At 36.5% G+C, this 14,757-nt stretch overlaps 1 protein-coding gene across 9 annotated transcripts in view; it reads left to right on the top strand.

Moving 5' to 3' along the window:
- The window catches only part of STXBP5 (syntaxin binding protein 5), a 112,344-nt gene that overhangs the window by 21,611 nt on the left and 75,976 nt on the right, over nucleotides 1-14,757 (top strand). For all 9 annotated transcript variants that reach the window (XM_068938795.1, XM_068938804.1, XM_068938803.1 and 6 more), the window contains exons 3-4: nucleotides 11,126-11,207; nucleotides 12,149-12,249. In XM_068938795.1, the coding sequence (XP_068794896.1) occupies nucleotides 11,126-11,207; nucleotides 12,149-12,249 (183 nt within the window). The remainder of the gene's footprint in view (nucleotides 1-11,125; nucleotides 11,208-12,148; nucleotides 12,250-14,757) is intronic.

Genomic DNA, 14,757 nt, shown 5'->3' with positions numbered 1-14,757 from the left:
TTATGTCGGCATTAGGATTTAGACACAGTATTAACTGAAATATTGAAAAAGCAGCAGCATTGCTTGTGAGCAGGTTTTTGGAAGATGTTCCAGTTTGTGACCACTACCAATATGAGTTGGGGGCATAGATTATCATGTCAACTTGGTATAGGTAGAGAGGTGAATTTAGATCGTCAATCAAGCTCTTAGATACTGGTTTCTGCTTTTTGTTTGCATGGTGGAAGTGTTGGTACCTATGTTTTTTATCTCTCTAATCTCTTCAGCAACTCTGCTAGTAAAGTCTATCTAAGACCAAAATAATGCTGTACTTGCATTAAAATCTTGATAAAAATCCTGATGATGAATTAAACTTTCTCCAAAGATTGTTTGGGAGGAGTAATTTACATCAGTGATCTAGTACAAAATGGTGTGGGAAGCAGAAGGGTGGATTTGAGCTTCATCCACAAGTTAAGTGTTGAAGGAACACTTCAACACTTAGCTATCCGAAGGGAAAGCTAATGTCACTACTGAGAAATAGACCACAGCAAAATTTGGGGGAGACGTTCATACACGTGAACAAATTTTTAAGTCTTACCCTTAAAGGCTAGCTGAAGTTAGTCTCCTTTTCTACAGCTAGACCTACTAGCACTTTGTCTTGATAATGTTTTTAGTTCTGTGTACTTGCTTTTTATGCCTTGCTTTTTATGCTTTTTTGCTTCTTATCACTTGCTTTTTATGCCTTCTTTCTCACAGCTGAGAAAAGGTAAAAATGCAAGTGAGTGAAAGTGGATATCTGAAGACTGATAAATTAAATAACAAAGGTGAAGGATGGGGCAAAACCTGCTTTGGGATAAGAGAAGAATTAAATGAGATTAATAGTTAGTTTGGAAAATAAGGCCTTGGTGCCAAAAGCATAGATGACCTATGAGTGAGAATAGCAACCTCTCTGAAAGGGGAGAGAAATAATAACTGAGTGATGGGAGAGGGTCAGAAGAAAAACCAGGAAGCATAGCTTACCTAAGTGGTAATGGTGCTTGGGGTCTTGCTTGGGGACAAAAAGATTTAAAGGATTAATGAGAAACAAGTGAAACTTGTGTTCCACTTGTGTGAAACTACAAGTGAAACCAGACTAGCTACCGCTCAGGTTGGAGGGAGGGGGCTGAAGGATAGGCTGTATTTGAACCAAGTTGGTCTTAGAAGACACTGCTTTTCATCAGTAGTCATTCGTCATTAGTATCTCTTATTGTGTGTCTTATAAGTAACTGAAGAGGAGTTGCTTGGCAGGCAAGAGTCAAGGCAAGTATTTTAGATCGTTCTTTGTTCCTCAAAATGGGGAATGAGAGAGGCTTCTGGACCTACCAAGGAATTGCTATGCAATCAAAAAGCAGCGTTGACAGACAGTAATTGATTGGGCTAGGGCTGGCTATGTTCTTGGAAAACATTAAATTGTCCTTCTTATTAGCTAATGTCAATGGTTCTTCATATGCTGTCATAATTTAAACCAAATAGGTATATAACAATTCACTTAACATCTAGTGTAGCATGTCTTATTTGTTAATGCTGCTATTGGCAATGTCTGCACAAAATATTTGGACGTGGAGAAGAGATACTGTTCTTCCCTGAAGTGTTTTTCAGTACTAGGAGTGTAGAATGGCTTTTAGTCTTGGCCAAGAAGCTATAGACATAAGAGAAGAAGCTTGATTTAATTATTAATATTGTGATATAGCAAATGATACCAAAAGATAGATGAGGTAGGATATTTATAATAATATGTTAAAAATTGACACTAAAATTAAACTGGTTTAAATGGATGACAGATGACTGGAAAGTGTGCAACAATACAAAGTTTGCCTCTGAATTTGGATAAAGGTCTTTCAGATTATTTAATAACTTCCTCCTCCTCCTACTCTTCTGTATATAGTCTTTCCAAAAATTTTAGCAGGTTATACAAGATTTCAATAAATCTTGTATATGTAAACTGTTATGCAGATGTGTTTGTAGTAATTTCCTTCTTTTTTCCCTTGTCTTCTGCCCTTTTCCCTGCCTCCCATATCCAAAAAAGGCTCCAGATTAGTCTTCTCTTCTGCATTGTTAGTGATGCATGCACTAGTGCTGAAATACAGCTCTTAGGCCCAAATAGTAGGGGTGGCTTACACGTGAATGATATGTTTTCTCAGAGAACAAGATGAGTAAAATCAAGGAAAACCTGTAGCATTGTTAGTTTTGTTTGAAAACATCTTGTTGTTTAATCTAAATTGATGTTTTTCCTTCTTTGTTCAACAGCATGCTTTGCTGTCTGTGAATTATGCATATGGAAACTTTATTAAATTCGATTTCCTGCTTGATTTTACATCATGGATTTTTAATTCTGTTTGCATTTGTACTACTTAATTACTTACATCTCTTTCTGAGGAAAGATTGCTTCATGAGAAAATGTCTACCAAATACCACCTTTGCAGAAAATTTCATGGCACTTTTGATAGCCATTTGGGAAATGCTATATTTGTACATATTTTTATAAGTAACTGTGAAGTTTAACATGAAGCATTTTGACTCCTAGCTCCTATCTTTGGTAGAAAATAAATCAGATGCAATGACTTGCTGTCCATTGCAAATCAGTTTCTATGCGAATTAGTTTAACAATTTTTAAAATTTTGAAGCATAAGACTCAGTCTAATTTAAGCCAAAAAAAGTTATTTTGCTTTTAAATTGCTGCATCTTCCTGTATAGAGAAACAGGATAATGAGCTTTAACTGAGGTCTATGTACTTTGGTGTTTTTCAAGTAGATCTCCTTTACTTTCGAAGTAAACTTTTTAATCTAAGATTTTTAAGAGAAGACTGAATCTATTTGCTTCTGAGGTTTAAAGGAGCTGAATGCTTTTTTTTTTAAACAAGGTGAATACTCTAGGAAAGATAGCCTGCATGAATACAGGCTCTAATGTTATCTGTCGCTGGCTTAGAAGCTGAAAAATTCTGATTCCAAGTGCTTGTATAGGCCTTAGTTCAGCAGCATTTTAAAGTGACAGTAGCAAAAGTGGTAGTTGTTGGCTGTAATCCATTAAGCTAATACGACATTTTTAACGTTAAGGTCTAACGTGAATTATTTGAGTACCGTATCTATTAGTTGATTCCTTCCGCCTCCAACAGAAATAGGACAAAGGAGATGTGAATGTATTTTGTTTTTTCCTCTGGGAAGCCACAAATGCTTTGGAGTGTCCGGAGACATAGCTCCGGAATTCAAATAGTATCAAATAATTTAGTGATAACACATCTCTAACACTTTTTTGGAGAAACACAAACTGTCTGAATGCAGCTTCTTATCCTTCAGTGTAATTTTAAAAATATACTGCTGAACACTCAATGCACTTTCTTTAACAGAAACACTTTGGGAACTTTTTTTTTAATGTTAAAGTTCCTAATAAATGAGAAAAATATAATGCATTTTCCAATCTTTTGGTGTGTAAATGGTCTTTTGCAATTTATCTCCTTGTCTTACCCCCACCCTCCACACCCTTATTTTCCCTTCTCTCAAGGGAAGGAAAAAGCTTTTGGTAACCTTCCGGCACTGAGATACCAATCTCTTCTTCTTCTATCAAGTGGCTTGCATTTTCATCCTCATAAGTATTGGAAGGAAGCTGGATGTAGATTTCTCATTGCCTGGAAGTTGTCTGTCTTTACTCCCTGGGGAGGCTTGGTTTTATTTCCAAATATAATGCATAACATTGACTTTTTTTTCTTTCCAAGTGACCAGGTCAAACTGTATCTAGATATCAGCTAATTCAGCAAGTGCTATATTTGACATACAGGAGTTGCATCCAGTGTATTCCGACTGTCTGATTCTGAAATCTTTCTCTTGCTTCATCCCATTTCTTTGATGTCCATTTTCTTTTCTCATTCTCCTTAGCTGGCAGTAAGAAAATGCATTTCATAAAAAGCTATTGTTGGTAATTTGATGTTATTCCTACCTGAAGAACTTAATGTCAGTTTTAAGGTTAATTGTACTCCCGCATTGAGGTGTAGATGCCACTGCTTTACTTCTGCTAGCAAAGCAGTAAACTAGTCAGCTCCCAAAGAGGATGGTGGCTCTGAAGCCTGGCTGCTCTTTTCAGGAAGAAATCTTGCCTGAGTAAACGTGGTCTGTATTGTGCGGAAGCCTGTCTCGTCTTCGTCCAGCTGCCTGTTCTTCTGCCTGCAGCTTTGCTCATTGAAAGCTCTTTGTTTCGGGGAAATCAGCAGGCAGGTGAGAGCCGTGAGGCAGAGGGCAATTGGCTGTCATTCTCCCTGGAGGTGATCTTGGAGAAAGCTGGAGCTTCTGTCCTCTTGGAGGAGAGGGGAAAGGGGGGAAAAAATGCCCCCAGATACAAGCTCAGCTTCTCTTGAATGTCAGAGGAATGTAGTAATGTTTCTTAGTTTTGTCCTTCCGTTGTTTAAGTCATGCTTATGATGCACCCCCTTCCCTGGTTTTGGAATGCAGAAATAAAAGCTTTGTAATTGAATATTAAAAAAGTAAAGAACATTAAACTTGCCTTTCAAGGTTTCCCACCAAGAGGAAGTTGCTTTTTCAAGCTAGTGAACAGTTCTCCCTTGTTATACCTTTAAAAGTTAGGAAGTTTTCTCTTAGTCATACATCTTTTGCATTTTTTAAAAAGAAAAAGTCCTCTTATTTTTAATGCAGATCTTTCTGTTTCATCGCACTTTTTTTGTATTCCTCAGCAGGATTCAATTAGTGTTACTGTGATGAGTTTGTTTGGGAGCTGTCTAGAAAGAACTAAAACAAAAAAAAGCACAAAACAAAACAACCCCCCCCCCCCAAACAACCTGGAGTTAATTTGATAGTACATTATCAATAATGTAAAGTTTAAATAAAACTCAGAGGAGTTACTAATGATACCAAAATCAACGAGCAAAGCCCTCCTCTACCCCCACCTCCTGGGATCAAGGCCATTCTTGTCATTTGCAAACTCAGTGCCCTATAAAGAGGGGCACGAGAACACAATCCGGACTGGAAAGGGCATCCTGCCTTTAATTCGGCTGGTTGTGAAGCTGCACACCTGGGGAAGGTCGGTGGTCGTGCAGCATGGGTACCTAGTCACTTGTCACTCAGTCTGTGAGTTGGGCTGCTAATACTGAAGTTCTACTAGTTGTATAAATCTGAATACATTTTATGACCTTCTTTCTGAACTGCACCTGATGTCAAATTGATGAAGCAGATATGTATGCTTTAAAAATACATTTCTATGACATGTGAATTTCTTCTTTAAGCTGCACGGTGTCTTCACCTCCCTTCTTCCCCTCCTTTTCTGTTCAAGCCGATGGAGCGTATCTGTTGCTGACTAGCTGAATTTTCAGCCCTCTACCCTTTAGCTTTGGCAACTGATGATGATAGAGTAAGGATAACAAGTGAAAACAGCTCTTCTTTTTTATGAACCGATTTGTACTCTCCTATATCTGTTTTGAGGACTTTGTAAGTTCTACTTGAAATTACAGTAGTATCCAATAATATAAGAGTTTGAAAAGCTTCTAGAATTTAAATATAAGAAAAATACCCAATTCTGTTTATCTAGTAGGTGACATTATAAGCAGAGAGGTTTATAATTTGATGTTTGGTAAGGACGGGCTTGGTCTCTAAAACTTGTTTGAAATCCTATAGTATGTTTTACTAATTTGTCCAAAATTTGATGTTTAATGTAAAATTTTAAATTATTGCTAGTATATGACTATCCTTTGGTTGTTTCTCATTGCTCATAGCAAGACAGTGAGGCATTGCTGAGTCTGATAGACCACCTCCTTGAAAATCACCCCTTTTTATTCTTCACTTGAGGAAAAAGATAGGAGGATAATATAAGCATCCTGCAAAATAATGTAATGATAAATTCCACTTCTAAAAACCTCAGTCTCTAGTATGTAGTAGCTTATACTCTTCACAGAGGACATAGATGATTTATTTGCACAGGATTTTGATGAAATTTAAATGAGTCTTCCAAATTCTCTTCTCCTCTTCCATTACTTAGATTGGGGCCAGAAAGGTGAGAAAGCCAGTGTATTTCAGAGACCAGTTTGTAAAATAAGAGTAAAGTATTCAGAGCACATGAAGTCTGTATATGCAAGAAGTGCTGTAATTCTGGATAAAAGAGTTTTAGCACAATTGGATATGTAAAAGTGAATTCTTCCATTTAGAAGAGTTACTGGTTGTTTTACTGATTATTCAGTTGCATTTTAAGCTGTAATACTGTTTACATAAATAATAGAAGCGCTAGTTCATTCTTTTCTCCTATTGTCACTTACATGTAGGAAAGCAGATATGAAATGTTACCATATATTATTTTTATACTTTTGCAGATGTAAATACTGAAACGTGAGAAGGAATGAAGACCTGCTTAGCTGAGTAGTACAAACGCTGCAAGATGCTACATAGGCTTACGGTTTTAGGAAGAAATTCTCTAAACCTGTAGCTGCTCAGAAACAGTAATATGATACCATATCAGGATTGATGTGAAGTTTAAAACTCTTCCAAAAATGTTCTGTGGATTTTATTTTACCGTGTTTGTCGGTAAGACTTGGGATCAAAGGGATCAAAGTTTTGTAGACAGTGTTAACTGCGGTGCTTCCTAGTTTCTTGAATAAACCTCTTTTAAACCTCTTCTAAACCTTGTTAAATAGCTGTATCTCCTGAAAGATCATTCTTTATGAAATTCTGTATTTGTGAGAGATCATGCTTTTGTGTGTACGTGTGATAGTACTGATTTGCTCTGGGTGCAATTAAGACTGACAACTAGACTTAAGAAAAAATTATGTGAACTTGAAGCTTTTTTTGTGCTGCTTTAATCCTGCTTAGAGGTATCGCCAGGATTTGCAGTACTCTAACTTGATGTAAATTAAGTATTTAATTTACTTTTTAAGTTGTTATTGGATTGTATCAAGACTTTGGCAATGGTGAGTAATACCAAACTGGCTTAATCTTTACATACCTGAAGCAATTTGAAAATCTCACCATCGTCAATTGTTTTTTCTGTGTTATGATAATTCTTGAGAACCGCAATCAAGGTGTGTGCAAAATAGGTGGTGGTTTCACTGCCTAGAATAATAATTCAGTGGCTAATTGAGTAAAATGGATAATTGTTATATAGCAGTGACTATAGTAAAACATGCAAGTGTAATCAAAGAGCTTTATGGTATGGACTAGCATACGTAAGAATATTGTGCAGTAAGGTACTGCCCTTAGTCTTTTGTACATGATTCAAATTAGTGGACTGCATCTCTCTGTAGCAAAAATCTGTTTCTAAGATCTGTTTCTTTACACGTTTAAATACTGTGAGGTGTTACACCTACAGTTTTGAAAAGTATCTACTAATAGATTCAAAAAGCTGTTACGTTTTTACGTTTGTCTTTAAAATCCTGAGCTGTCATAACAGTGGCATATCTGATATAGGAAGATGGTCTATATCTTGTGCTGTCCCATCAGAACTCTTTATTGCAGTGTGATAACATGAAGATGTACATATTTGGGTGTATAGTTTGAAAGGTAATTATTTTATCAATGTGTCTCATATTCATAACTGCTCCATGCTAGAAATTGCATTGGTGGTAGCTGCAGTTTTTGCAACTGTGTTCTGTGTCACATAGATCAACCAGAAGCTAAGGACAACACTGATATTCCTTAGCTCTACCTACAGTAAGTTTAATTTTAAAAAATCGACTGCTTTTCTGAGACTTTCATACATAGTTCAGGATTAATACTCATTCTCAAAATGTAACTTCTAAGGGAAGATGTGCTCTGAGTTGCTCCTATGTGGAGAAGTTATAATTTTTAAAAAGATTTGTTTGCAAGGATAACTCAAATATCAGAAAATGAAATGCCACAATTTTGCCTGAAAAAAGTGCACGCTTAGCTTTGAGATTTTATCTGGAACAAATATGTGTTCTGTTGGCTCTTCTTATGTATGACTTACACTTCTAGCAGTTAGGAAAATGAGCAGTAATATACGAGTATGTTATCTGTTCCTTCTCTCGGCCATGGCTTTTGTCTCTTGCGTGATTTTTTTTTTCATAAAAAAGTGTAGTGGAAACAATGGAAAGCTAGTATTTGCCAGGGCGATACTTTTTCCTAATGGCGTTGAGGAACACAGAAAAAATATTCATAGCTGCAGCTGAGAAGCTGTTAATTCAACCTATTTGTTCATATTTGGAGCAGGGAACAGTGGAAATATTAGGAAGAAATGCTTAGCAGTGAAGGAGGAGAGATTGGTCTTTGATTAAAGCACTAGTCTGAGCAAACTGTTTCCTCTAGAGCAACTCTAGGTTTTGTGCAGACAATTTTGCCTGTCTTCAAAATGAAAATGCTTTGCCCATCTTGTCATCATTCATTATAATTTTTGCTTGTTTCAGGGACTGCTTTGTGGTAGATGATCACTGCTTAGTACAATGAGCTCTCTTGCCTTAAGCATACATACACAAGAGGAATTGGACAAACTGCATTCCCTAGAACGGCGTTCATTTGGTCATCTTGAGAAATGCTTAATGTGTGGAGAGTACTGAAGAGGGCATATATTATTATCTTTCTGTAGTCAGTATTTAAGTGATGTACTTCTTCAGCAAACATCTCCCACAACTGGAAGGCTTTACAGTACTTTGGAGAAGAGTAATGGTGGTTAGGAGAATGATACTAATTTGAAATGAGAAGAATAATTTTAGCTACCAGGTGAAAAAGCAAAGTCCTGATAAAGCTTGGATAACTGAACTAAGTGGGATTTGCTGCAGGGACTTTTTTTTAATAACCATGAGCGCGATAGAAGAGGCTAAACTGTATTTTCAGATATGCTTATGAGGCTTTTACTAATTTGTCAAAAAGCAGAAATTTGCACTGAACGTTTAAAGCTTATGTAGACTTACTCGTAATGCTACGTATTTATTGATTTCTGAACAGGAATGACTTGTGAAAATTTCCTGGAAAATTTTAAAGGATTCTTTTGTAAAAAGTTCAAGTATTTTTAATATTGAAATTTGCATTGACTAGTTATAATAGTGCTTCTAGAAATATTTGCATCAGAAGTGCATGAAGAAAAAAATTGAAGCATAGAATTTGTGAAGGTTGGAGTAACTGGAGGAAACTGTATGTTTCCATTTTTTCAGGTCATATTCTACTTGTTTTCAGGCAAGTTTTTTATTAAGTCATTTCTAAATAACGTAGGGGGGAGGAGGAGTGAACAAGGATTACATATTTAATTAAGCTGGGAGCTGGTGTTCAGGGGAGGAGTTTGGGGAATCTTTTACGCTATGTAAAATTGTATTTTCTGTTTAAAATAAAAAATATTTTTCAGTTAATTGATGAGTTTTAAAACTCGGTTCCTGTAAACATCTGATCTTTCACATTCCAAAATGCTTTGTGTCCATTTCTGCACAGAGGAATTAATTCAAGTGAATGCAGAAACATGAGCAAGGCTGAAGCAAATTGACTTTGAAACTTCTGGTTTTGCTTGTGGGGAATTTTTTTCCTACCTGGTAATTTGTGCAGTCAGTCCGTATTTGATATGAAAGCCATGCTTTTACATTACTTACCTTCCTACACAAACTCAGAAAATATCATTTAAGGGAAAACCCCCAAACCTTTCAGCTTGTTTTTAATTTTTTGAGTGTTATCCACTGGCAGTGAAGGCAGTGAAATATAGTTGACCTCTTTATACAGGAACCATGTTGATAAGAATAAAAAATACAAGAAAAAACACGTGAGGCAAGCTGGCTCTTTAAGCCCTTACATGCCAGAACAAAATTAAATTACTAATTCTGTACGGAGAAGAAAGCTGGTATTATGGTGGATGTGGGATTATTCAGCATCTGTTTAGCACATCTCTTGTCACTTACCCGAATATTATATGAATTCATTAGTTTAGGAGAGTAAAACAATTGAAAATTAAAAGTTAAAATAATGTTGTATATTGAACCAGGCCTCTAAGACTTAGAGTTCACATAGTAGTTCCACTACGTTTTGTCTCCCTAGTTTAAAGGTTGAATAGGAGGTGTGTGTTTCTGAGTTTTAATTTGCATGACACCTAATAGCCTTTTTCTTTTTCTTTTCTTTTAAGAGGGTATTTTTATCCACTTTTGTTTTGGTCAGCAGTTCCTCAGTAAATGGAAGGATTGCAGAAAGAGTGAGAGTTCTGCTGTCTTATGACTTTCTAGTATACATTGAGAGAACAAATTGCACATGTTTTTCTCCTGTTTTGCATGTGTCTTTGGAATGGTTTCCCTTCTTCCAAAAACTGAGTTATCTATTTAAAGCAAGAGATGTTCAGCTCTTTGGCAAATTATGCTCCAGCAACCCAGCTCATTTTATAATAATGAAATACTGACTATTTTGCATAATTCATTTATACTTGTTGCGTTGTTACTTTTCTGTCTCCTGTCTTTTCTGTCTCGGGAGAATTTCCTTAATTTCATATCAGAAGAAAAATAGGATAACCAAACTTGAAATGCAGAGTCTTTGAAACGAGTAAATCGATCAGGTATAGAGAGTAGAAAGAATCTGTGTTGTTTCCTCTTCTGTTTGATACTCATTATGAGAGTATAGGACTGGTTTATGTGTGGGAGGGAAAATGAGCAAGCCTTTGTTATCTCCTTGTTGGTGTAAATCCAGGAAATCTTGGTACAGAGATCCTGGAAATTTATGTTGTACGTAATTTGCCACTGACTCCTCAGTATTTGCCTACTGATCTCTTTATCTGTGTCATAGCAGGTTTTTTTAACATGCCTTGCATTATTCAGCTCTTCTTTGATCTGTAAGTAGCGTTCATAAAGAAAAAGGCGAGAAAGCTCCTTTAGCCCATCAAGTATTTGATCATAATGTTTATTTAGATTAACTGTGTTCTCATTGAATAAGGATCCTATGATAAATTATGCAATTGCTTTCTTTTTGCATGGGGCTAAATAAGATTGGCCGTACGTCTCCTTTGTGTTGCTTTGTGATGTTTACACGTGTTTTTTGTTTGGTTTTTTTTTTGGTGACCGTTTACATCTATGTGTTTAAATATTTGAATATGCTAGCCAGAAGCAGCATGTTAACCTCTTTGAGCCTAGTATTAGTAATATCGATAATATTTTTCTTTTCCTGTGAAACATGTAACAGTCATTCCTTAATGGGATCAAATTCAGCTTTGGTCGGCCGGGAGTTGAATGCTACTGCCAACATGACAGCGGAGCTGCAGTAATCCAGCTTCAGTTCCTGATTAATGAGGTTAGTAAAACGGTGGGTGTGCGTATTCCATAATTTGGAGAAGATGTACAATCTATTTTCCTCAATTTCTCATTAAGGGAGCATCAGAATACAGATAACAAAAGTGACTCTTTCCATGAGTGGCAAACAGTAACAACAATTATAAGCAGGCTAACTTTTTTAATCATACAAAATGCTTGTCTTACTGTTGGAAATAGCTTTATCTCTAGAGTATTCTGTTGCTATAAGCGAGAACCTTTTTTTCTAGGAACGTTTATTCGTATCTTTGAACATTGCAAGTTATCCCTGGAAGTAGTAAGTCAATAGTTAGTACCAGTAGTGCTAACAGTTTCAGTGGGTAGTTAATTTTATTTTTATGGAGTTACTCTTTTAAACATCAGCTCAGAAGAGGCAGGAGGCATGTTTCTGCTGGGCTGTAGAGCATAGTGCTAAGATCCCTAATTTGATTCTTAGTAATTTCAGGCGCGTTTTTCTGGGGATGTGTCAGCTCAGTGATGTATGATCTCTGTATCTGATGTTATGCTGTTCTTGAGCTAGTCAGAGCTGGGTTTGTAGAAGGACTTGTAGCTCCAATTTGGTCGTAATGTTGAACCTCACTAACTTTGTCAGTATGTAGTAGATATTAGCAGTTGAGTTCATTGCTTAGTTTACTACAAATGTGTGTGTGAGGGAAATGACATGCACACACTGTAATAAGCTTCCTTTCTTCTCCGCATCTTTTCCCTCTCATGCCTCAGTATAGCACTGAACAAATGTGGTTGAACAGATACGATCGGATCAGGTATCTCAGCACTACTACTTCCAACTTATCTGTCACATCATAGCACAGACACGTGCTTATAAAGATGTCTTTATATTGTTGGTATATATGTAATATATTTCTATTTTATGTAATCTTAGGGGTATGAAAATACATTGAGTAAAATTTTCATTTTTAATAGGGAGCTCTTGTGAGTGCCTTGGCTGATGACACCTTACACCTATGGAACTTACGTCAGAAGAGACCTGCTATACTTCATTCACTCAAATTTAACCGAGAAAGGTAGGAATTGAATTATTATTGCTTTGTCCATTACCGTGGCACTATGCGCAAATATAACATTGTATTTATTAATGCATTCCAGTAAATAACTTGTTAAATAGTTGAAACTGGATTTGCATTGAGTTTAAGTTGGAGACTGATAGGGTTCTAAATTGCTTGACAGTAGAGACACCGCTGACCTAAACTTAATGACTTTACAATTCCGCTGAGTATTGTTGCTTTACTGAACATCAATGCTCTTTTTTTTTTAATTATTGTTTTTTGATGGAGAGAAAGAATACTTTTAATTTATGTGTCTGTAGAAATTTTGGAACAAAGAAAAGTATGCACCTACAAGACAACAGGGAAACAAGTACCATTTTTGGATCGGAGGTTCCCCTCCGTTCATCAGGGAAGAAAAAAAAAAACTAAATTCTGCCATTCTGCCTTGTTAGAACTCTTGTGGGTACCAGAGAAGTTTTAAAAAAAAAAAAAAAAAAAAAAAAAGACCCAACTGATTTTGACTAAAAATTTTGCGAGTCCAATGGCAGCCTTGTAAGCAAGTTAAGGAGACGTGTTTTAGAGGAAACGAATGCAAGTTAATATCAATTTTTAGATGGTTTTTAGCTTTACAATGCTTACTTTTCAAAGTGGAAGAATACAGAAAGTGGAGTAGTTCTTTTTGTTACCGCTAATAAAACTGGATATTGCAGTAATGTATCTATTTTAATTTGAAAACTGTGAGAAACTACATGTTGGGGAGCAGGATTAGAATTTAGAGTTATCTCAAGTTGTAAATGTGGCTTGAGGGAGGAATGAAATTCAGTGGAGGAAGGCATAAACAAGAATAATTAGCTGCACATGTAGGGGTTTTTTTTGCATCCTATATTCTGCAGAAAAGGCTATGAAGGATCTGCTAGATGAACACAAGTTGAGAGTATTGTGATTGTTGGAAAAGAATATAGACGCTTACTGGGATATATTTGTGACTGGGTTTTTGCAAGTTTTTAGGAAGGAGTCCTGCTATCAGAATGGGTAAAATCTCAACTGGAATGTTATGTTTAGCTTTGAGCAACATGCTTCGAAAGGGGAGATGAGCTGCTTGGAGAGTTCAGGGGAGACTAGCAAGAGCGTTGAATAATCTGTGATCTGTACCCCTGCTGAATAGGGCAGGAAGTAATGGTCTTGGCGTAATAGGCAGCAAAAGAGATGTAAAACCTCGAAAATATAATGTTACAGAGGTACAGAGTGCTAGAACAGACTGTCTGGTAGTTTATGAAGTAACCTTGTAGTTTTAAAGAACAGGTTAAAAACAAATTTGTCACAATGACCTAGATCCAGGTTATCGTTCTTTGGGGGGCAGAGGGCTAAGCAGTTTCTGAGTCCCTTTTGGGGTTATTTCCATGATCACTATGGATAAACTTTCACGCACAAAACAGAGAAAAATTTTCAGCCCCGAGAAGTGCCGTGCCAGTGTCCCTTGCTACAGTATAAAAGAAGAGCTGAAGAGTGAAGAATGAGTTTCACATCATCTAGTGTAAGGAGGACCGTGCAGCTACGGGCGATACAGTGGTGTATCCAAACCTAACTTTATCCTCCTTCCCCCTTTCTCAGGTGACTGGGCTCTTACCTGTAGCACCTAGTTAAGTGCTGGTGTAAAATGTGGACTTGCAGCCTGAAACCACTCGTGAATATGGGCTTGTAACTATTTCCTTAAACATGAATGAATGACTGCCTCCTGCTACACTTTAAAATGGATGCGTAAGGAGGAGATTCTGATTGTGTGCGCAAGTCTGTTGAAGCTGGATAAAAGTGTGAGATCTGTGGATATCTTTGTTTAAACAGAAGAAGTTTTAGGCTATAGTTTTCCTGCAAATGTGGTATTCTCGGTAGCAAAGCCATTGGCACGGAGTTGAACTCTATGTGCCCTTATCAGCAAGAGGGAAGGTGGGAAAGGAGTCTAGGTCACTCATGTCACTTTGAGTGGTCGTAGTAGTTTATAAATTTTGGGCAGAGTTCAGATTTTTCAGGCAAAGTGCTATGTCTTGCTAAAAAGTGTAGTGAGAACGCTGTAATTATCAAGAATTGTGAATGTAGAGTTTCTGTGTTATTTTTGGTGATGTATTCCGTAGTTATCACTTCTATAGACAAGGTTTATACTTGCAGTAATGAGTTACTTTTTAATCTTAAAGTAGCCATTATAATAGCTTCTAGAGGTAGAGAGGACACTTTAGAGCCCAGAATCATATGCTATAATAGCCACTTATTAAATCATGCTGGATAACTGATACCTGTGCTTTGGAATAGTGTGTTTTCTTTTGACTAATTTGTAAAATAAAGTGTGTAATCTAACTATTAGGGAATTGTTTTGATTTAGCACTTCAGAGAATTGCACAAAATCACTGGGGACTGATTCTAAATTGGTGATTTTAAATAACTAAGAGCTCTTACTGCTTTAATTACTGCTAATAGGTTTGAAGTAGATTGGTTTTGCTTGGGTCAGGTTTATGTTTTAACTACTAAGTTTAT

This window comes from Struthio camelus, chromosome 3 (genome assembly GCF_040807025.1).
Source record: "Struthio camelus isolate bStrCam1 chromosome 3, bStrCam1.hap1, whole genome shotgun sequence".
In the NCBI taxonomy this organism is placed as follows: domain Eukaryota; kingdom Metazoa; phylum Chordata; class Aves; order Struthioniformes; family Struthionidae; genus Struthio; species Struthio camelus.
Note: the sequence above shows the minus strand (reverse complement) of the source record. Positions and strands in the feature narration are given on the sequence as shown.